We start from the raw sequence: 23238 nt of genomic DNA on the forward strand, positions 1-23238 counted from the left end.
TACGTCCTCCAGCCTACACCCGTCTGAGCAGTTGGAAGAAGAAATCCCTCCCTGGCCTGGGCAAGCCGTGACTTTGAGTGAGACGGTCTCCCAGGCCCGAGCCTCACTCTTAAATGGAGCGGAAAGACAAGGTGAAGGAATAGAGCATCTGTTCCATGACTTCTGTGAGTTCTTCGCTGGAAAAGACGTTGCCTTATTTATTTTATTTCTATTTTATTAATATTAATATTTTATGAAAAATAAAATAATGTGCTAATAATGATCAGTCATTGAGCAATGAGGCAGGTGTTTAAATCCAAGTTGAAACATTTACTCCCTCTGTGACATGAGTTTCCCCAGTTATAGAAGAAGTTAGTGCACGCAGAGTCCAGAGCAGTGCCTGGTGCACAGTGCTGGGTGGCATGCGAGCCACTGCTCATTTATCATGCCGGCAGTACTCTCGGGGCCTGACATAGGGTTATGTCATTTAATCCTGAAAATGCCACGTGTGAGTGTGATATTAATATCCATGTTTCCCATATGTGTTAATCAGACCAGGCAGATAAAGAAATTTACCCCAAATTAAACATTTCTGGCTGAAGTAGGATTCATACCTTATAATGTTTGGCTTGAAAAGCCTGCATAGCTCACCTCTGTGCCATACCCGATACTCAGTTCAAGATGTGAACTGACTTGATTTTGTTTCTTCACATTCATGTGATCGAACAAGAAAGAAAAACAAAAGGCATTTCTTGAATCATATCACAGGGATATTTCACAATGCTTTTGGCTAAGATGATTTCCACTTGGATTCTACCCACGAGTGCATAATTGGAAATCATTACGCATTGGCTTGCTATTTTGCTGGATTTACTTTCAGTTTCCTTTCTAAGTAAAATGAAAGTCATCTTTGTTTCCATTCAGAACATAACACTCCTGGAAAAACAATAGCTATCCTGAACTGAACACTCACAGTCTGCTAGACTATGTCCCAATTTATGTGATTCTCCATCCATTAGAATTTTCAGCCTCCATACAATAAGTCCCATGAGACACCAGTACTTGCAGACGAGGCAATGGAGACCCAGGGAAATAACATAAGTTACCAAAGTCACATTAGCAAGTGGTGAGCTGGGCTCCTGGTGCCAGAAGCTTCCCCACTAGGACTGTTGCAACTTTCCACAGGTCTCAGGAAAACCTGAAAGTACCTGCTCAAACTCAGCTCTGATTAAAAAAAAAAAAAAAAAAAAAAAAACTCAAGGAAAAATAAGTTTCAGCACAAAATTTGACAGTCCTTTCTAAGAAACTGTAAAAATAAGGAAGAAGCCACTTGTACCTCTTGACAATAACCATCTTAGAAAAGCATCTGATTTTCCCATGGTCTTTTATTTTTTTTATTGAAGGTTTTCTATATTTATTTGAGAGAGGAGAGAGAGAGAGAGCATGAGCTGGGGGAGAGGCAGTTGGAGAAAGAGAGGCAGATCCCCCGCCGAGCAGGGAGCCCCATGCGGGACTCGATCCCAGGACCCTGGGATCATGACCTGAGCCAAAAGCAGACACTTAACTGACTGAGCCCTCTCAGGTGTCCCTTCCTAATATTTTTTAAAAATAAAATAGAAGTGGGGAACCTGGCTGACTCAGTCGGAGAAGGGAGTGACTTAATTTTGGGGTCATGAGTTTGAGCCTGATGCTGGGTGTAGAGATTACTTAAAAATAAACCATAAATAGGAGCACCTGGGTGGCTCAGTGGGTTAAAGCCTCTGCCTTCAGCTCAGGTCATGATCCCAGGGTCCTGGGATGGAGCCCCCCACGGGGCTCTCTGCTCAGCAGGGAGCCTGCTTCCCCCCACCACAGTCTCTCTGCCTGCCTGTCTGCCTACTTGTGATCTCTGTCTGTCAAATAAATAAATAAAATCTTAAAAAAAACCATAAATAAATATGCAGGAAAACATAAATGTCTACATTTCGGCACTATGAAAACAGACGATGAATAACTACAGGCAGATGAAGGATACACGTTATGTGCCTGTGCTTTTTCTGACTGTGATCCAAAAGGGGGCCCGAGGCGTGTGGGGTCTGTCCTCAGCCTGCACAGGTCAGTCATACTTCGCATTCTTTGACTTTCATAGCAAACCGTCAGTGCGGGGCGGGGGTTGCTCGGGCAGGACGCCGGGTCGGGGCCCCCACGTATGGTATCATGCATGAGCAATGCATCCGAAGTGGGGACGGTATCTCTCCAGGCTGCCGCTGTCTGCGGGACCGAGATACAGGTGGACAGAAGGCCTTGGTCTGTATCCAATTAGAAGCCACCGGTGCCCCAGAAGATAGGTGAAAGGTGAGGCCGAGAGAGGCAGCTGCCGGCCTTGCAGGTCTTGGCGCTGTTCCAGCTTTCAATTTCATGAGCAGGAAAATCGAAACTTGAGCTCAGCTGAGACTCAGTCAGAGGTGTGTCCCTCTCGCCGGTGTGATAGGCTGGCCCAGTGCATATAAACAGAATCCCCGGGTTCCGTGCAGCCCCGGGGCACACGGCCACCATGTGGATGCTGGCGCCCTTTGCTCTTGCTGGAAAGCTGCTGAGTGCCCTCCGGAAGCCACTAGGCTCTCTGTGGGGCAGCGTGGTCCCCTGGTTCTTCTGGCTCAGGTCAGCACTCTGGCTGGCAGGGGGCAAGAACACCCGCTTGCCACCTCCGAGGGGCCAGGGAGAACGGCAGGAGAGCAGAGGGGAGGAGGAGGAGGGCCCAGACCTGCCCACCACCCCGACCAGCGTCAACTACCACTTCACCCGCCAGTGCAACTATAAGTGTGGCTTCTGCTTCCACACGGCCAAGACGTCCTTCGTGCTGCCCCTGGCGGAGGCCAAGCGAGGGCTTCGGATGCTGCAGGAAGCCGGTGAGTCCCCAGTCTTGGGAGGGAATCAGGGCACAGCCGCTGGCTGGGGGCAGGCACAGGTGCGAGAGCTCACACAGAATTTGAGATGCTCCCCAGCCCATCTTACGAGGGAGTATTAGGGTGAACTGGGGTGGGAGCTTAGGCCTTCGGAACCAGAGTTGGCTGGCACAGACGGTAAGAGATGCCAACCCGTCCCTCCTGGAGCCACCACGTAAGCAGAAGTCTGTGCACCTGCCAGGCTTCCAGGACACCCAGCGTGGGCCAAGGGACAGGATGGGAAGTCGTGCCACTTTCTGAGTTGGTCCAAAGTGCTGATAGAGTGGAGCTTTCCAAAAAGAGTAAAAGAGGAAAGTTGAAAACAAAGACACAAACTTTGACTTAAGAACTGTAACGTTTGAAGGGCGCCTGGGTCGCTCAGTCAGTTAAGCACCTGACTCTTGGTTTCTGCTCAGGCCATGATCTCAGGGTTGTGAGACGGAGCCCCGCGTCAGGCTCCATGCTCGGGGGCGGGGAGAGGGGGGTGCTGTTCTGCTTGAGATGCTCTCACTCGCTCTCTGTTTAAAATACATAAATACATCTTAAGAAAAATAAAAGAATTACCATGTTTGAGTTTTTTATTTTGAATCATGTAAGTGCTCCTAACATGAAACTTTAAAGAAGCTATTTACAATACAAATATGGCAATGACTTTGCTCTAGGCTTGTTTGCTGAACTTCCCCGAAGCAGTACAGTGAAGGCATCTTCGGGAGAGCTCAGCCTGGCACCATCTTCCGCACCAGACCTGTCCCTTCTCACCTTCTCCTCCTGTCTTTCCTCGAGCTCCAGCCAAGCTAGCAACTTAGCAGCTTTGCCAACTTTTTCTCAATTTGCTTAACTTTTTTTACGGAAGTATACCATGCATGCACAAAATTGCACACATCCTGAGGGTTTAGCTAGGCGAGTTTCACAAGGTGACCACACCCACATAAACAGCCCAAGATGCTGAGAGAGAGAGAGAACATCACAGCATCTAGAAGCATCTCCCTTCCAGCCACTGCCCTGCCCAGGTAACCATGAGTTTGTCTTGTAACAGACAGTAGTTTTTGCCTGGTTTTTTACTTTATATAATGAAATTACACCATTACACTGCCTTGGATCTGACTTATTTGGTTCTCCATTACGTTTGCACAATCATCCACAGCTGTTCATCCACGTACAGACCCGCCTCACTGGTCCCAGTGGGTTTCAGCTCAGGGTCTCCCCATTTCTCACCTGGATTGCTGCAATTCATATAACTGTCTCTGAGGTACCCATTGGGACATCAATTCCTCCACCCCAGTGCCTCTAGGCACGGTGTATTACACCCCTTCTCTCCCAACAGCTGCATCAATCCAGGCTGTGATCATGCTGTCCTCGGTTTCTGGAATGCTCTCTCCTTCATTTGTGACCCCTTGGAGCCTATTACAAATATGTATTCTAACACTTTTTTACAAAGGTTTTATGTATATATTTGAGAGAGAGAAAGCATGAGCAGGGAGGGGCAGAGGAAGAAGTAGGTTCCCACAGAGCAGGGCCCCACGTGGAGCTCACTCCCGGGACCCCGGGTTCGTGACCTTGAGCCGAAGGCAGACGCTCAACCAACTGAGCCACCCAGGTGCCCCTATTGTAGTTTTTTTTAAAGTTATGCCATTATGTTTTGTTTTGCTGTTTTGTTTTTAAAATTTGGATCCCCCAAAGAGTTTGAGTTTCAAGGTAGAATTTGAGCATTCTATGTATCTTTGTGGCTACCAGGATATCTAGAGTGTAAAAGGGGGTTGATGAATGTTTTTGGAGAGATGGATTAATAGATGAATGAACGAAGGGAGGTCTAGTGTCATGGGAAGAACCTAGACTCCTGACTTACAAGGCCAGGGTTTGAGCTCTTGCCCTAACACTTAAAAGACTTGTGAAGACATTTACATTTTCTGAGTAGCAGTTTAACAATCTTTAAAATGTAGATAATCAAGATAACCTGAGTGGCTCAGTTGGTTAAGTGTCTGCCTTCAGCTCGGGTCCTGATGCCAGGGTCCTGGGATTGAGCTGGACGTCAGGCTCCCTGCTCAGTGGGGAGCCTGCTTCTTCTCCTCCTTCTGCCTGCTGCCCCCCTGCTCCTGCTCTCAATCTCTCTCTCTCTCTCTCAAACTTTCAATCTCAAATGAATAAAATCTTTAAAAAAAAAGGATAACGCCCATACCAACCTGAAAAAGTTGCCACATGGCACAAATAAGTGAATGTTCAGGGGTTTTTAAAGCGAGTATAAACTATTATGGTTATAATTAATATTTTTATATAATGATTTCTCAGTTTTAAGTAAAGAAAGTCAAAGTCAATTAAAATGATCAAGGTATAACATAGGTCATATGACTTCGAAGTGAGATTTCTGGTTAATAGAGGAAAATCTATTTTGGTGATGATTAAGAATGTAAAGCTAAATGTAAATTATATTTAAAATGAGCTACTCAGGTGGGAGGTGCTTTTACAACATATTTTTTACTTCTCTCACGTACACACGGAGAAGATCGAGCGGAATTTGGCCTCTGTGAGCACCCGTTATTGATCGGTGCTATGGTAGGATCGCTCCTCGTAGGCTGACTTCATTGTGAAGTAGTCGTTGCTCGGCTATGATCTGAACTACGCACCTGCATCCTGTTCCTTCAACTTTCTGTTCCTTTCATCCGGTCTACATCTTCCCCTCAAACTCTTCAAGGGCCGCTGGCCAATACACCGTCTCACCTTCTCTGGTTAATCTGATCCTACTTCACTGTCGGGAAAAATGATGTTTCTACCGAACGATAGTCACTGTCACACAGGCAGGTTCCCAGCGTGTTGGATTCCAATAGTGAGATGACAGAGTGGACCACTGTCCAGTCACAGACCCATCTGAGAGAGAAAGACGGTGTTGAAAGCCATAGCAGATGGCATTTGGTCTGCCACACAGCTGGGCTGTGCTGGGCGGGCTGGCGGAAGGGCAGTGCCCCTGATAGAGATGGAGGCTGTGGAGCTTCGATACCCATCCTCACTCCCATTTTTCCCCTAGTCTTATGATCCTGAATAAACCTTTGAACCTTCCTGAGCTTTGATGCCAGCAACTAAAAACTAGGATAATAATCTCTTCCTTGCTGAATGGGTTTCAGGATTAAATGCTTGCCTGAACCATGTTACCTTGGGTGAGGTTCGGGGAGGCCAGATACAGATCAAGAGAGAAAAACTGGAAAGAGTCGTGTAATTCGCTATTTACCGTTCCTGGGGCAGGACAGCCCTCGCCTCACAGGAAGTCCCAGGTCGGGGCAGGAGGGGACTGTAAATGTGACCTCATCAATGTGGTTTTCACAGGAACTGATAGGGAGGCAAAGCCAGCTTAGCACAGGCTAGTCTGAACAATCTCAGCGAGCCCTGGGTGCCGGGGCTGTCCCGGTTGTCCGAGACCTGGCTCTGGGACTCAGAGGGCAGAGAGGACCATGGCCCCGAGAGAGACCCTCCTAGATCAGGAGCTTGGGGTGTTGCTCCAGAAGAGGTGACCACCCTTCAGCCGGGACCTGGAGACTGAGTCAGGGCAGCATTCCGAAGGCTGCGCTACGGGGAATTTGCACGGCTGAGATTTCCACGCACAGTGTTTGTTACTTAGCTGGAACAAAGTTTATTGAACAAATCTCAACAAATAATATTCTCAGGGAATTTTACGGCATAATGTGCTGTTTGCCCCTTACTAAGTTCCCCAGCCCTCTCTGCCAGCCTGGCTGGTGTCTCTAATTATTTCATTCCTATGACCAGATCTGTCTGCACTTCTTACCAGTCTCATGCTTCCCCCTTTAACCTCACATGTGCTTCTGTTTCTGTGGCTCATCAGCCCGGGTCCTTCCTTGCCATGCTCTGAGGCGCCTGGTGTCTGTCTCTGATCTGAGCATGCTGTCCGGTGCCCGTGCCTTCGACACCCTCAACATCCACCGGAGTGGGCATCTCACACTTCTCTTAGCGGAGGCAGTTGCTTCCTGATTACGAGTTCATTCTGGAAATGGCCCACTCTGATGTGGCCACTAGCACCGGGCATCTAAGAAAGACTCACTCAGCCAACCGAATTGAACTGAACTGAATTCAAAATGAACTCCACCAGGTTAATGTCACTGGATAAAGTCTGTGTTTCATGAACTTCTGGACCTTCTAGTTCATGTCCACACTCCCTCCAATCTTTCCTTCGCTCCACGGAAATTCCAGTCGCATCACTGAAAACAGGGGAACAAACGCCAAAAGACATCAACACAGTTGTTGGAACTGGTGGCTGGCACTTGGGCAGCTTCAGCCTGTGTGCCCAGGGCGGTGGCTGCCCGGGTTCTCCAGCCTGCCCCGTGGAATGCAGCGCATCACACAGAAGGACAGCGCTGATCAAGGAGGAGTGAGGCAGGAGCGAGACAGCAGGTCCAAGGCAGATCCCCTGCTGCCCCCACCACAAGGAGAGCCCCTCCTCCTGCGCATGGCAGAGGGCATATTTTCAGAAGGATCTGGACACGAGGCTGGGCTCAACCACCCCAGGAGAAGCAGGGAGAAGAAAAGCACCATAGTGAAGATGGGGGAGCGAGAGTCTGCCTGCTGGGTGTGAGAGCCCACATTCCGGGGTGCGGACACCTGGGCGTATGGCATAGCAGGAGCAGAACAGAATGGCCCAGAGGCATGACCAAGGCTCCCAGCATGTGGGACGTAATCCAGGGAGGAAGTCCGTTTCTCTCTCTGTCGCTCCGCAACAGAACCCTCCCAGTGAGGCGTTTCTTCCTCAATCACAGGAATTCCCCTGCCGCTCTTTGAAGCATCACTCAAATGAGAAAGGACAAATAGAAACACTGAAGTAAAAGGCAGACACCAAAATAAGCAAAGAGAATATAGGAAAACTTCAAAACTCTTTAACCGATAATCCCAGAGAGATAAGAGAAAATTTCCATGTAAGAAATCGCGATGTGGTACTAAGGAAATAAGATGTGGGAAAGTCTGGGGAACGGAAACTGGGATTTCTAAAATTAAAATTTTAATAGAAAGACTAAAAGATAAGGTCTTGGGGAAATGGGATGCAGGAGGCACAGCGGGAAGGGCGGGTGGTTACCAGCCGGAGCGCCAGTAAACCCTGGATAGGACCTCCAGAGAGATCTGCACAGTGGTGGGGGTAGGAGCTCTCAAACACATGGTATGAGAAACTTGCCGTGCCAGAAGAAGCCGTCTTTTTCTAACAAGGACCTGCCAAGTGGCCAGAACAATGAATAGAGACAGATTTGGCTAAGGCACCTCACCTTGAAATTTGCGGACACTGGAAAGAAAACTTCTGGAAGGGAGAGTTATGCAGTTTAAAAGGTTATAAATCAAAGTGTTATCAGGCTTCAGAACAGTAATATTAAAACCTAAAAGAGAGCAAAGCATGCCCTTAACATTCCAAGCTCAAAATGACTTCACCCAGAATACTATACCTGTCCAAACCAGTGATCACAGATGAATTTTGAAACATATAAGTAAGATCTCACCTTGGTTCATATTGTGCATTTTTTTTTCCCCCAGGAAACTGCTAAGGGCTTTTCCAAAACCAGGGAGTGCATCAAGAGAGGAAAGGGCAGGAATTCCAGCCCAAGAGGCACCGAGCACGTGGGAGAGGGAGGGGGCCACAGGGCTGGGTGCATGGAGCCGTCTCAGGCTAGAGTCCCAAGCAAGACTGATCTGGGTGGGACGGAGGGGGTTTTCTGCACATCCCTGCTGTCTTCTCCATCTCTGTAACTGATTCCCTACTTTAAAGCACATCTATTTCATTATTTTTATTTTTCAAAGATTTCATTTACTTAATTATTTGAGCGAGCGTAGCATGAGCAGGGGGGAGGGGTAGAGAGAGAAGCAGAGAGCCTGATGCCCGACCCCAAGACCCTGAGTTCATGACCTGAGCCAAAGGCAGATGCTTAACAGCCTGAGCCACCCAGGTGCCCTAAAGTGTATCTATTTCAAAGCAGGGGGAAGGATTGGCCCCGCGTCATGTCTATGGTCTGTTCCCCCCCCCCCCGCCAAGCCCCGTGGGGGGCATGGGGAGCCAAGGTTGGGGGTGGGGGCTGGGGATAATAGGAGGCTTTCATTTCATTTTTTTGTTACTTTGAGAAAACATTCCTTCTGTCATTAAAATGATGACAAGGGGGGGCGCCTGGGTGGCTCAGTGGGTTAAAGCCTCTGCCTTCAGCTCAGGTCATGATCCCAGGGTCCTGGGATCGAGCCCCATGTCGGGCTCTCTGCTCCACAGGGAACCTGCTTCCCTTCCTCTCTCTCTCTGCCTGCCTCTCTGCCTACTTGTGATTTCTCTCTCTCTGTCAAATAAATAAAAAAAAAATTAAAAAAAAATAATGACAAGGGGTGTTTGTGCAATGGAGGTGGGGGACGGAAGGATTCACATTCTGCCTCTCACAGGGATGGAGAAGATAAACTTTTCGGGCGGAGAGCCGTTTATTCACGACCGTGGCGAGTACCTGGGCAAGCTGGTGAGGTTCTGCAAAGAGGAGCTGCGGCTGCCCAGCGTGAGCATCGTGAGCAACGGGAGCCTGATCCGCGAGCGCTGGTTCCAGAACTACGGTGAGCTTCCCGCCCTTTGCGCTGTGGTCACCACCGCAATGACTGGTGGTTCCAAACACCCTGGTCCTTAAGCCGGGCTTGCTGGGGGAGGAGACACCAAACTCGAATCCCTCTGCAAGCCCGCAAGCTTCTGCGGGACTCTACGCTTAGAGCCCTGTGCTCCTTGACGAACAGGTGCTGCAGGACAGGTAACAGAATGTTAGTCAGCACAACTATGTTACGCATCCCAGTTCAGCAGGTGCTGAGGCCAATGGCTTTAGCTTAGCCACTAGCAGGGAGCACTGACACGTTCTGCAACCTCTACCTCATTGTTTGCCACTGATATTTTATTTTTAAATATTGAAGGAACCCTCACGTCATTAGTCTCATGAATGAAGCAACTGGACCAAAACTGTGTTTCCTATCTTTGGCTCTATATTTGGCTGCTGAAGAAAGTTAAGTAAAATATCTGCGTGGGGACTGAAGCTCAGACTAATTATATCAGAACCTCGTGCTGTGTCACAGACCAACCTGGGGGGCTCCCAGGGACTCTACTCCGCGGCCAGGATGGCGAACCACAGATCCTAAGACCTTACGGCGGAGTTTCCGAAGGAGTAGAGCAGCACCCGGAACGATGAGGGAGCAGTGGAGAATGTCAGCTGTTATTTCTACTGTCATTTTCGTAGACAGCCATAGCCTCTCAGAGCACAGTTTTCTGTCCTCACTTTGTATGAGCTGTTGGAGCCTGGACATCGCTGCGAGAGGGGGTGCCTTTCCCCTCTGTTGAGGCCGCTCACGGGAAGTCTCTGGCCACACACGCCTGCTGAGACGGCGGAGAGAGGCGTGTGGGGAGGGAGGCGTGGGTGAGGGCAGGGCGGCCTGTCTCATGCGGGGGAGGCAGGAGGACAAACGCGGAAGTCTCTGGGGAAAGTAGATCAGGGGAGACCGGAAGACGAGCTGTGAGAACCAAAATGACTGTGAAGGGAGTCACTGAGTGAAATGGGGTCAGAAGTTTCCAAGTAAACTCTGGGAGCCGGATTCGGAGAGGGAGGGAGGGTTGAGGGAACGGTATGAGCAGGGAGAATCGGTCCGGCTTGCTGGCGCTGGCCCCGAGCCATGCTCTCCCTCCAGCACTGGCTCGCCATGCCCCGTGTGGCACGAGGGATCACAGCGTCCAGGGTCAGAAGCTCAGAGCGTCCAGGGTCAGAAGCTCAGATGCTGGTGTGGGAGACTCCGTGTGAGGGAGTGACTGTGGAGCTACAGAAGAAAAACCTGCTTCAGTCGGAGGGAGACCGTAAGCAGGTGGAAGGCCATGAGGCACGGGAAGCGCCATGCCCTGTCCTGGCGGACGGACGGGCGGCCCGTGAGCCCTGAGCGCCCGTGGACGTCTATCCTCTGTGGGAACGTAGGGTTGGTGTTGCCAAATTCAGAAACCTACATTCCATGTGAAATCTCCCAATGAAATATTTGCAAATAATTTGGAATATTGCCGGACGTCATGAGGGAGGAGGACAGCAAAGTTTATGTGCGACCGCGGGGTCTGCAAGAGAGCCGCTTTGGAGAGACCGCCACGTCTCTAAGATTGACAGTTTTCTGGGATCGCTCACAAGACTCAGCAGCCAGTAGACTCACGGCTGAGGTTCACAGGGCAAAGGCCGTGGTGCAGAAACAGCAGGGATGGGCATCACGGGGGGCCAGAGACACGGGCTTCTGAGTCCTTCCCTTCTAGGATGTAGAAGATGTGATTTCTCTCACGCGGTGAGCTATATATAGGGACATTTCTGGAACGTTGTTGCCGAGGAATGTTCACGTGAGTCTTAGGGTCTGAGGCCTTTAGGTAGGGCCTAGCTACAAAACCAGCTACATCACGAATCTTGTGCAACGATCCCAGCGACTCTTGACTCTTAACGTGCCCCATTGCTCAGACATAGACACATCATCAACAGGAGACAGAGAGCATTCTGGAGGCCATACATGCAGGGACTGGCCAAACCTCACCATCGTTCCATGCCCTTCTAGAGACTCACAAGGAGTCAGCAAACAGATCTGCTGCGCTAACTCTGTCTTCACAGGGGCTCCTACAAGGCAGTCTGAGAGCAGGAAGAGGGGACATAATCCAGATGTAGCAATTAACGAAGGACCTCATTTAAATATACCAATACACGCTCGCACACATGCAAGTGTGGCTCTAGGATGGTCAAAGGGCCGTCTCCTCCAGATCGTCTCCGTGACGTCATGATACGCATATTTTTTCCAAGATTATTTAAACAAATACCAAGTATCGTTGACATTTCTGTGAATGTTGTAGGTATGAATAAAAAAGTCTTTTTAAGCATTAGAACTTAGATACAAGCAAGATGTGTTTTATCCTAAAGAGAGATAAATGGTCTAAAAGTGTTTGTACTTGAACAGAAAAGCTTAAAGGTGCTCACTTCTCCTCAGGTGAGTATCTGGACATCCTCGCCATCTCCTGTGACAGCTTCGATGAACAAGTCAATGTCCTCATCGGCCGTGGTCAAGGAAAGAAGAACCATGTGGAAAATCTTCAGAAACTGAGGGCGTGGTGTCGCGATTACAGAGTGGCCTTCAAGATAAATTCTGTCATTAATCGATTCAACGTGGATGAGGATATGAGGGAGCCCATTAAAGCCTTGAATCCTGTCCGCTGGAAAGTAAGTACCGGGTCCCCTTTGCAGAGGGGAGTTCAGAAAATGTTCTGGAGAGACTTTGACACTGAAACCCAAAATGTCTAGGTGAGAGAAGACTGTGCTCCGACAGAGCCGGCCGGGAAGCCAGGTCCTTGGCCCTTCCTCCAGCTCTCTTAACCTGCCTCCAACCCCTCTGTTCCAATCTCCCCTCTGAGAACTGGACCCGATTCCCTTCTGCGATATGGGGAGGGTAGAGGTCAAAAGACCTAGTTGGGGGCACCTGGCTGGCTCAGTCAGTGCAGCACGAGATTCTTGACCTTGGGGTTGTGAGTTCAAGTCCCATGTTGGGTGTGGAGATGACTCAAAATAAAATCTTAAAAAAAAAAAAGAAAGAAAGAAAAGATACAGTCAGTGCTTGGACAGGTTCTGAAGAATATGCCCATAGAAAACCTAACCTGGACATATCTATTAAATATATTAAGACTGGATTTCTTTTTAAAACTCTCGGCTTAGTCATCAAGGGATACATGTTCTTCATAAATTCTGTTAATACATTTTTCTTTGAATTATTTGAAGTTACTGGAGCAACACTATTCCCAGGTTGTGGCAAAGCTTATTTGCCAAGATCAGTGCTTTAGGACTGACCCTTGGGTCCGCTATGACAGAGTCTAAAGTTCAAACTCAGGGCGAGTTTACAGCCCACGATGAGCAGGATTCAGAAATACAGTCAGTCATTCTTGCCCCTGGCTGTCCTTCAGAATCAACATGGGGAACTGTTTAAAAAGCACCTTCTTGGACCTGCACCCCCTGCCCAGAAGGCACTGGAGGTGGGCCGGTGGGAGGAACAGAGGCTGTGGTCCAGGAAGGGGGAGGACGAGGGCCTGAGGCAGACTCCGGGTTCTTAGATCCTCCTTCTAGAACCATCCGCCCATCCCCTCCTTTTCCCTGACAGCGCCCACCCCCGTCCCACTTCTCTTCCTCATACTCTCTTCAGCGTCCCTGCATCGGTGTACACATTCTTCCTCTTGACGTCGGTTTGCCAGGCCCTCCTCCTGGCCTCTCGACCTCAGCGCTCTCTTCTCCGATCTTAGACCTCCTTCCTGGCTCCCACGCACGGATCCACTCCAGAACTGCCCGTTCAAAACCCTGAGTTTTCTGGAGGGAGCAGATCAGCTGCTGCCTCTTTGGAGAGCAGGTTTCGGCTCAGATCACGGGTGTCTGCAGGCTGCACACCGATGACCATCGATGTCCGTGGGTCAGGTGTGTGGCCCCCCAGGCTGCCTCCTGCACGCGAGGGCCTGGGCTCGCAGCCCGTCAGCAGGACACCAGCACCGACCATGCACGGGCCGGAGTAGACCTCCTGGGACTCCTCCACAGAGGGCTTTGTGGTCACCTGGAGGCTGGCCGTAGTGACAAGAGAGTGGCCCCTCCTAACCTGGCTCAGCCTATCTCACCCTCCTCCCCCCATTCTGCTTCTTAAGCTCCATTCGAGCTGTGGATTCTAGAACCAAAGTCTTCCCCTGCCGGATGTTCAAATCAGCGTGGGCTTCCAACCCGTGCGGACACCTCCCCTGACCTCCCTGGCAGGCCGCTCTCCTCACCCTGTTGCCTGGACTGGGCTCCAGTGCTGTGGGGACAGCAGTGAGGGGTGTCCCCTCCCTAGAAGCCAGCCTACTGAGCAAGACAGCCATGAAAGCTGTGGGACGAGGGTCTGTGAGGACCGGGGAGCACAGAGGAAGGGGGTGGACAGAGAGTGAGGAAAGAAGGCAAAGTTAGGGAACTTTACAGTTAGATCTAAGCTGACTAAAGTGTTAATTAAATACTATGTATGATCCCCCTCCCATGAAAACCCCACAGACCCGGGCTCTGCGGGCGCCCGTGTGTGTCATCAGCAACCGTCGTTTCACCTTGAGCAGGTCCCTGGAGAAGAGTTGTTCCCTCTCAGATGATGGTATTCCGTACAAGGGAATGATACTTTCTCACACACACACACACACACACACACAATTATTGACTTAAAAGAATGTTGGAAGACTACTATTAATGCCTTTGGAAACTGTCCTTGTATATTAATAACTAAAAAATAAACCCCATAGTCGAGAGGCCTTAATAAGGATATAATGAAGTCAGCAAAAACAACGTTTTGAAAATATCATTTCCTGGTTTGGGGATCACAAGTGATTTGTTTATTTTCTTGATGCTTTTGTATCGTCCATATTCCCTGCAATGAACACCTGTTATCTGGTGGTCTGAATAGTCAGAGTGTCTGACTAAATCAAGCATACACTGAAAACTTATATTTTCAGACAGTTGGTACTTCCTGACGTTGAAGGCCCCAGAGCAATGTCTTTCTAGACTGTTCCTGAGTCCGTGGAGTCTTCTTTGCTTAGAAGAGATGGCGCTGGGTCTGGGGGATGGGGTTCGGGTGCAAACGGTGGGAGCCTGTTGGCGAAGCAGACACCATCCTTGTCCTCCAGGTGTTCCAGTGCCTCCTGATTGAGGGCGAGAATTCCGGAGAGGAAGCTCTGAGGGAAGCGCAACAATTCGTTATCAGCGACGAAGAATTTGAAGGATTCTTAGACCGCCACAACGAGGTGTCCTGTCTGGTGCCCGAGTCCAACCAGAAGGTTGTATGACGCAAACATGGCTTGGTTCATCACCACAACTCGAGACTGATTCCAAACAGGAGCTGTAGCCCGGAGGGATTCACACACTGATCCTGTAGAGGGTTCTAGAGCAGGCTGGGAAGGGTGCCGTCCCCTTCCCGCTGGGGGACCTCTGGAGGAGCTTCAGTGGCCCTTCCCCCACCCCATCCTTGACCATGTATCCCCCACTATTCCCACAATGGGAGCTGCTCCAAGGACACGGCCTTGAGCAGGGATAGCTTCCTATAGGAGGGTAGGTGCACCTTCCACATACCTAGAGAAGGTATAACTAGTTACAGGGAATGAAGTCACAGTAGAATCTTCAGGGAAGCTCCCAGGGAATAACATTAAAGCTTTACAGATCGAATAAAGGGGGACATTCAGTGTAGGGTCGGAATAGCCATTGGGAATACCAAGTGAAGAGCAGGGCTCTCCCACCGCTTGAGGAAATGGGGAAATTCTCTGGGGGATGGTTGTCAGAGGAGCTGTCAGTGGAGGCCATTTGGTGCTTCCAGCTTGGGGTGGAAATCCCAGAGAAGCCGGGCCTCTGCTAGCATCTGAACAGACACAGATGGATGTTCCTGGAGATGAATGTCAGGGGGGCGAGGGGCGCCTGCCGATGGATTGCCTTGGAAGGGACACACCCCAAGCCACCGAAGTAGTAGAGCACAAACAGACAGACCCTGAGGGACAGACCGTTGAGTGCGCGCACTGAGAAATGCAGTTGAAACTAAATTTGTGTTCCATTTCTCTTTCACAGATGAAGGATTCCTACCTTATTCTGGATGAGTATGTAAGTATTAGTAAGGGATTGTAAACTTTGAAAACTTTTAAATAAAAATAATTTTTATTTATTTATTTATTTATTAAAGATTTTATTTATTTATTTGACAGAGAGAGATCACAAGTAGGCAGAGAGGCAGGCAGAGAGAGAGAGGAGGAGGAAGCAGGCTCCCTGCCAAGCAGAGAGCCCAATGCGGGACTCGATCCCGGGACGCGAGATCATGACCTGACCCGAAGGCAGCGGCTTAACCCACTGAGCCACCCAGGTGCCCCTAAAAATAATTTTTAAAATGAAAAATTAATTAAGCCACCATGTCAGTGTTGTGCTATCATGAGCCTGACTGGTCCCGATTTGTCTTCCGAGCCAGCACGTCCTGCTTTGGTGGTCACTGACTGGTGTCCGTGCAGAGAGCCCTTCCTGCACTGGGTGGGCTCCGAGCTACGCACGTGGGCAGGGCTTTGCTTGAACGCGGGCCCCGTGTTTGCACCGACCCTAGGTGATGGGTCCCTGGATGTCACCTTGAATCGGACACTGTGAAAGCACAGTCCTGTGTCACACGGTCTTGGGCTGGGAGTTGCCTGGCAGTGGGAACCCAGGGAACTTTGGAGGAAGGTCTTATCACACTTCCCATTACCTTTCACACCTCGGATGCTCCTTGTCCCTGACAGAAAAGCCCTAGCCCAGGTAGGAATCCATCACAGCTCCTCTCCCAAAGCCCCGGATTATATTGCTACCCTCTGCCTCAGAAAAAAAGAAAATCTATCCCTTCTCAAATTTGAAAGACAAATCATTTTTTTCTTTCCTTTGTCTTTTTTTTGGGGGGAAAGGGACAGATTCATAAACTATTGCCAATTGTTCTAGGAGAGGATGAACCAGTCCATTCAAAGATGTTTCTAAGAAATGAGCTCAGAGCACCTGGGTGACTGAGGGGTTAAGGGCCTGCTTTTGGCTTAGGTCACGATCTGGGGGTCCTAAGATCCGACCCCACGTCCGGCTTCTTGCTCAGCGGGGAGCCTGCTTCTCCCTCACCCTGCCCCCCCGCCCACCTCCCAGCTCCTGCGTCCCTCTCTCTCTCAAAAAAATAAATAAATTTTAAAAAATAATAAAAATAATTTTTATTTTAGATTATTTATTTATTTATTTATTTTACAAAAGAAAGAAAGAAATGAGCTCTAACAGAAAAATGATTCAGTGTATACATGGAGTTTGGTGTTTTGAGAAATACTTGTTTTGACTTTTGGTATTTTAGTGTTTTCAAATTAATCAATGACGCTTCGTAACCATTCCGTTGTTTCTCAATATGAGCATTCTTCATGGGGCGAAAGGCGAAAGGTAGTGACGCGAACGTTCTGCGTGTGGGTTTGAGGTAGAGAGGAAAGGTCAAACAATTTATTTTTATTTCTGTCTTTTCAATTTCATTTTTAGAGAGCACACGTGCAAGGAGGGGACGGAGGGGAAGGGGCAGAGGAAGGGGGAGAGAGAGAATCTTGGGCGCCGCGGTGAGTGTAGGGCCCAAGGCGGAGCTTCATCTCACGACCCTGAGATGGTGACCCGACCTGAGGTCAGGAGCTGGACGCTTCGTTGACTGAGCCACCCCGGCACCCCAGTTTTTATTTTTGGAGCGGCATGACTGGCTGTTTTGACCAAACTCTCTCTTCAACAAACTCTCGGCTCTCCACACAGTTGCCACAAACAGTGAACCAAAAGTTGCTTTTGGTAATTTAGGAATATTCAAGGTATTCCTACAAGATGCGTAGTGACAGGGTGGGTCAGAAGACCTGTGAAGACCTCATTCTTGCCTGTAAGGTGTTTAACGTGGGAGGAAAAGTGCGACCCTTCAGTAGGTGTCTACGATGCTTCTTGGCCTCATACCTGCCTTTGAACTTCCTTTCTTATTCGTCTTTCTCCTTTTCTCAAAAGAGATTTTTATTCTTGTTATGCCATATATTTATAAACGATTTTCACTCCAGCGACATCATCTACCTGCAGTTTCCTGAAGACACCATCCTGTCTCCTGCATCTGTGTTTGTATAACACTGTTCTCTCCAGACTACGATTTCTGAACATCTCCCTCCCACCTGGAGGCACATGCACCAGCTGTGGCACACGTGAAATTCGGTTGATCGTGCACTTAATGGGTCAGATGTGTTTTTGTTAGTTAAAGTGAGCGACTTAGGCAGAGAAAGGGTCTTCAAGGAGGTTAGCATCCTCACATGGTATCTGGCCCACAGCCTTCAATAAATGTTTGTTGAAATGACAGCACTATCACAAATCATTCTGAATTAATTCCCAGAATCGAGTTTCAAGGAATCGATTATACAAAAATATCTCCTTTCTGTCTTTGAATTTTCTAGATGCGCTTCCTAAATTGTAGGAATGGACGGAAGGACCCTTCCAAGTCAATCCTGGATGTTGGTGTAGAAGAAGCTATCAAATTCAGTGGATTTGATGAAAAGATGTTTCTGAAGCGAGGAGGGAAGTATGTGTGGAGCAAGGCAGATCTGAAGCTGGACTGGTAGAGCTGGACGAGGAGCCAACATCCCTCCACCAGGGGGGACTCTCAGACTCCAGCTGTGGCAACTTCCAGGAGCGGCACTTCCTGTCGGCGTTTTGCTATGGCCCCAGAGCTGATTTCCTGTTGCGCAGGCTCTCCGATTATCTGTGGTACCTGAACACACCAATCACTTGGGCCATCAAAACTCACATATAATGCCAAGCCATTAACTTTGGTTAATTTGCTTATTGGAAATTTTGGGTTTTGAGCAGTGTTTTCTGGGACTCCTGGTTCCCCAGTTTTGATGTTCTGTTTCCAATCCTTTCATTTCATAGAGTCAGGTTGTTGGTTTTTGTTTTTCTGCTAAATACGAAGATGCCAATTTTCACACCTAGAGCCAGTACAAAATCTCTCCCCCGACTGCTCTGCTTGTTGTAATGCTCTTTCCTTTCTGCCTTTCTACCGCTGAAGTCTTGGACTCTTTACCCAGAGGTCTAGAAATGGTCAGCACATGTTTCAAAGAGTAGGCAATGATCACCTTCCCAGTTTCCAGTAAGTACCTCGAAGGAGATGGTTAGTCTTCCCGTACTCTGCACGACCCTGGCCCGCGCTGACTGTTCTGTGAATGTGAGCCATCTCTGCTGCTCTCCTTCCTTTCCAAGAGTCTCAGCTAAAGCAACAAACCCTGTGCACTTCGTGACAAAGCTGACACAGGGTCCGTGCTTGGGTTGCCTTACGAACCTGTTACTCCTGCCACCTGAGTCTGCCAAGTGAGTTCTGCCAAATGAGTTCATTGGAATAGACAGTTGTCCCCACATCTCTGAGAAATGATGCCTTATGGCTCAGATGGTTAAGCCTTCAGCTCATGCCACGACCTCCAGGTCCTGGGATCGAGCCCTGCATCGGGCTTCTGGCTAAGCGGGGAGCCTGCTTCTCCCTCTGCCTGCCGCTCCCCCTGCTTGTGCTCCCTCTGCTTCTCTGTCTTCCTCCCTTTCTCTCCCTCTCAAGTGATTTTTTTTTAAATCTAAAAAAAAAAAAAAGAAGGAAAAAGAAAGAGAGGAAAGATCGACCTGTTGTGTTAGGAAAAGCACTGGACTGGGTTGTAGGAAGGCACGTATGGAAGCGTCTGGAATGTACCTGGATTTTATGTCAATGAAGCCAGGGCACCATATCATAGGTCTGCACTAACTCTGAATCACTTGAAGTAAGGACATAATTTCAGTTAATAGGAGAAGGACCTTCCTTTTTCAGCTTCTTTGGGAAATGTCACCTAAACTGGGTCAGGGAACAAAGTTGTCTCCTTGTGGAAATATCAGTGCAGCTTGTTTATGTAATTTAGACAGGATCTCCTTGCCTGGAAAACAACAATTTCCTATCATTGTTTCAGAAAAGCAAAATCATGGAAAATTTTTTTGCCCAAGCACGCAAGTTTCAATCTAGCTGCCATACCAGTATGGGTCACTAGGTGGCAGTAAATGTCCCCTGAGTCCATAAAGCAGCGAACACAATCCCACTTCATCTACTTTCCAGACTCGGTGGTTTTGAAAGTTTGGTTTTTGAAAATTTTTTGTTTGTCAGAAAACATATTTATACTTCATATTTTAAGTCACTATAATTCAACTGAAATATTTTTGTGTCTCATCTCAAACAAGGTAACATAAATGGGTAAAATAAATATATAAATATATAAATGAAATCTTAAAATTAATTAATTAATTTTAAAAGTGATTAATTAATTAATTTTAAAACTATAATTCAACTGAGATATTTTTGTGTCTCATTTCAAACAAGGTAACATAAATGGGTAAAATAAATATATAAATATATAAATGAAATGAAATTTTATAATTAATTAACTAATTTTAAATTTCATTTACTTTTTAAAAATTAATGAATTTTAAAATTAATTAATTAATTTTAAATAGAATTAAATTAATTTTAAAGCCTTTTTAAAAACAGGATAGGTCGTCATGTATTTTTCCATTTTACTTTATGTTATGCTTTAAGAGAAAAATGAACTAGAAAGCTTTTTTCCTGTCTTGGTTTTGACAGCTACTAAGCTAGAATTACCTTAATATAATCTGTATAAATATAAAATGTTTTTTGTTTGTTTTTTTTCTTTAATGTAACATAAGCACACTTTGCTGATACTCACATTACTCAGCAAGAGCGAGTTCAGCAAAGACAGACCACAGATGTGGAAGCCCTGCAGACATTGACTGGAAGACAGCGGGGCCTCAGTCGTCATTATTTGAAACAAAATCTAGGTCAGAAGCCCACATCCTCTGAGTTGGAATGAATTTCTCTCAAATTCACTCAAATTCAAAATGCGGGGAATTGTATAACTCTTCCCCCAAAGGGAAGTCTAAAGCATAGAAAAATAAAACAACGGCACCTGAGAAATATTTTAAATATTTTTCCAACCAGTTGGACACCAGTGCTCCACAGTCTCGTGCCCAGTCAGGATTTGCAATGTTTAAAATACCTAAAAGTTTTCTTTTTCTTAGAGGGGAGAGATATGGACGTATAGCATTAGGGTAAAATTCAGATTTGGATTACCTAACTAACATTTTGCTTTATTTTTTCAGTTCTAAATAGGAGTCTGCAGTTTTGTGAAACACTTTTTTTTTTTTTTTTTTGAAAAAGCAAGCAGAGGGCACTCACCGTGGTGGGCGCTCAGGGGTGGATGGAAGTGTGGGGTCACTCTACTGTACAGCAGGAACTAACACAACACTTTGGTTACCTGGAATTTAAAAAAATCATCATAATTAATGAAAAAAGAAAGGGAAGTATCAAATGTAATTTATCTGAGGCACCTCAACATAAGTGTTGAGTGCAAAGGTTTTGTGGTGTTTTTAAGTAAGTTTACACCGTAATAATAAGACCAGAATTCTGCCTTAAGAAACCCATGAAAGTCAGACACGAGTAACGCTGTATTGGTTTAAAAAGCATGAAGCATCGCTGTCATTTAGTGATAAAGGGCATGAAAGTTGCCTATTTTCTCTGAAGTTTGAAGATGGCGAGGTCATCCAGCTGAATCATCTGGAACTCAGGCTCCTGTTCTATCTCCCCGCGTTTGGACTCGAGCCGTAGGATTGGTAGAGAGAACCGTGATGTTAAAACTAGCAGAAGTCTCGATGAGGCTCCCTCAGGCAATACTTCTCCTTCTTGGCTGCCCACTTGTTGCAAGACCGTTTAATCAGCTGGGGTTAGGGGGAAACTCGCCATGCTGTGAGATTTTAAGTCTTTGTCTTGAGTGTATACAGGTCCCAATTTGGGGGAAAAAATGTATTTTCTTCTTCCTATGTAATGTTCCTGAATACCGGTCTGATGTGTTGTAAGATGCTATAATATATTAAAATATTTTTGTACAACACCCTCTCTCTCGGTGGGTCAATGTAATGAAGCCCCTCCTTCGTGCATAATTAAAGGAATTGTGTGTTTTTACAAAATGCCATTGCTAAAGGCAAGTACAATTTAAAAATCAAGGTTATCAATAATTAAGTATATTTAAGCAACCCAATCAGCAACAAGATAGAGTATAGATGAATCCCTGGGGAAATGCCCTTTCTATTTTAAAATGAAAGCCAGCATCTTGGGGACCGGGTATCTAAAACTTGGTCATGCCTGGGATAGCACTGGCCTCCATACCGGGGGCCCTAGCTCCACGCTCTGAGTGTGAACTGGTCAGACGTCCAAGGGGCAGGCAGGTGCCTTGCACTGGAGTCCAAGGAGGTGCAGAGCTCACCCTGGCACCCTGGTTCCCAGCTGTGGGTTCAGTTCCCGAGCCCTTCCTTTACCTCCATCCACCTGTCCTGATGGGCCCCACGAGTGTGGGAACAGCGAGCCCTCCCCCTGCTGCAGTCGAACACTCCTCCCTCTCATCCGTCCCATAACTGATTGATTTGTTCATTCAGAGCATCTCAACTTGTTGCTGTCTGATTCTGCTCGCAGTTTCTGGCTCCTAGAGCCAAGAGCTCTGCATTCCTGGCCCCAGTGTTCACCTCATGCCCTCCAGACTTGGATAGGCCCCCTTGGGCGTGCAGCATTCTCTCAGACATGCCCCTTCACCTGGCCTCTGCTTAGGGCACTCACCTCTCCGGGAGAGACGCGACCTCAGCTACCCTCATCCTCCTGGATGCCTGCCGCGCTGGGCGCCGGCCCCAGAGAACGGGTCAGATCAGGGCCTTGAGGATAGGGAAAGAGTCTTAAGGAGGCAGCTTGAGTCCTTGATCACTGTGTCTGGGCCACATCTGGGTACACAACCCCTGCTGCCAAGTGCCCTATCCAGTCGGGGCTGGGGGGAGGGTGAATCACAAAGAGAGCCCGCGCAGCGAGTCCGGCTCAGATGCTACTGGGTTGGGCTGGAAAAGCCCGAAAGACTGTAACGTTTTTTTTTTTCATGATTCTAAAAATAATACATTTGGGGCATACATTTGGAAAACAGAGGAAAGCAAAATGAACAAAATAAAAATGATCCATAATCGTATCACCCAGAGGTAACTGTTAATTTACTTCACGTCTTTCTGGTCAGGCATATTTTTTAACAGAATTGAGTTCATTCTCAATTTTATTACCCACATGAAATCGTCTGGAGGTTTTTAAAGCCAATTAGCATTCTTATACTTTAATGAGAACAGCCAGTTCCTCACGATTCACACTAATAGATGAGAAGACATTCAATGTCCTTCTAAAAAACACAGTTGGTTTGAAAAAAAAAAAAAATCACTGGCATTGGTTTTTGAGTTGCTTACACATTTGTTGATGAATGTGACTATATCTCATGTTCTGAGAATCCACTTTATCCAAATAAATAAATAAATAAATAAATAAATAAATAATAATAATAAAGCTTCTCTGTGCAAACTCATTCCTGGAGAGTCTGAGAAATGGCCCAAAAGTGATTTATGTTTTCATTCAACGCCATCTTGACTTGGCCCTGACTGATTTTGCTCTTAATTCGATGCAAGCTTTCTTCCTACCACGGAGCAATTCTCCAGGACCTGTGGGTGCTCCATAATTCACCTCACTCTGATGGATGTGCCTGAGATAGCTGCGGGTGCCCGGGCTAAGGGTTCAGCCCACAGGACTGCCCCACACTCCCTTCCTCAGATGCCAGTCCCAAGTCCGGGGCATCGCCTGTGTTCCTGACCGACCAGCTATAGATTAGAGGTTCCCACAACTCCTCCTGGGGTTCAATTAATTCTCTAGAGAGGCTCAT

At 47.6% G+C, this 23238-nt stretch overlaps 1 protein-coding gene across 2 annotated transcripts; it reads left to right on the top strand.

Annotated features, from left to right (window-relative positions):
• Window positions 1-2369: 2369 nt before the first annotated feature.
• Window positions 2370-21393, top strand: RSAD2 (radical S-adenosyl methionine domain containing 2). 2 transcript variants are annotated; one of them, XM_082744149.1, is made up of 6 exons: window positions 2370-2867; window positions 9306-9467; window positions 11859-12118; window positions 14572-14721; window positions 15500-15532; window positions 17878-21393. In XM_082744149.1, the coding sequence occupies exons 1-6, from the start codon at window positions 2513-2515 to the stop codon at window positions 18040-18042; spliced, it is 1125 nt and encodes a 374-aa protein (XP_082600275.1). In that variant the 5' UTR covers window positions 2370-2512; the 3' UTR covers window positions 18043-21393. The 2 variants fall into 2 exon arrangements, with proteins under 2 accessions (XP_082600275.1, XP_082600276.1); XM_082744150.1 differs by having other exon boundaries at window positions 2395-2867; window positions 11889-12118.
• The last annotated feature ends 1845 nt before the right edge of the window (window positions 21394-23238 follow it).

The sequence above is a fragment of the Mustela nivalis genome, assembly GCF_964662115.1.
Source record: "Mustela nivalis genome assembly, chromosome: 8".
Taxonomy (NCBI): Eukaryota; Metazoa; Chordata; class Mammalia; order Carnivora; family Mustelidae; genus Mustela; species Mustela nivalis.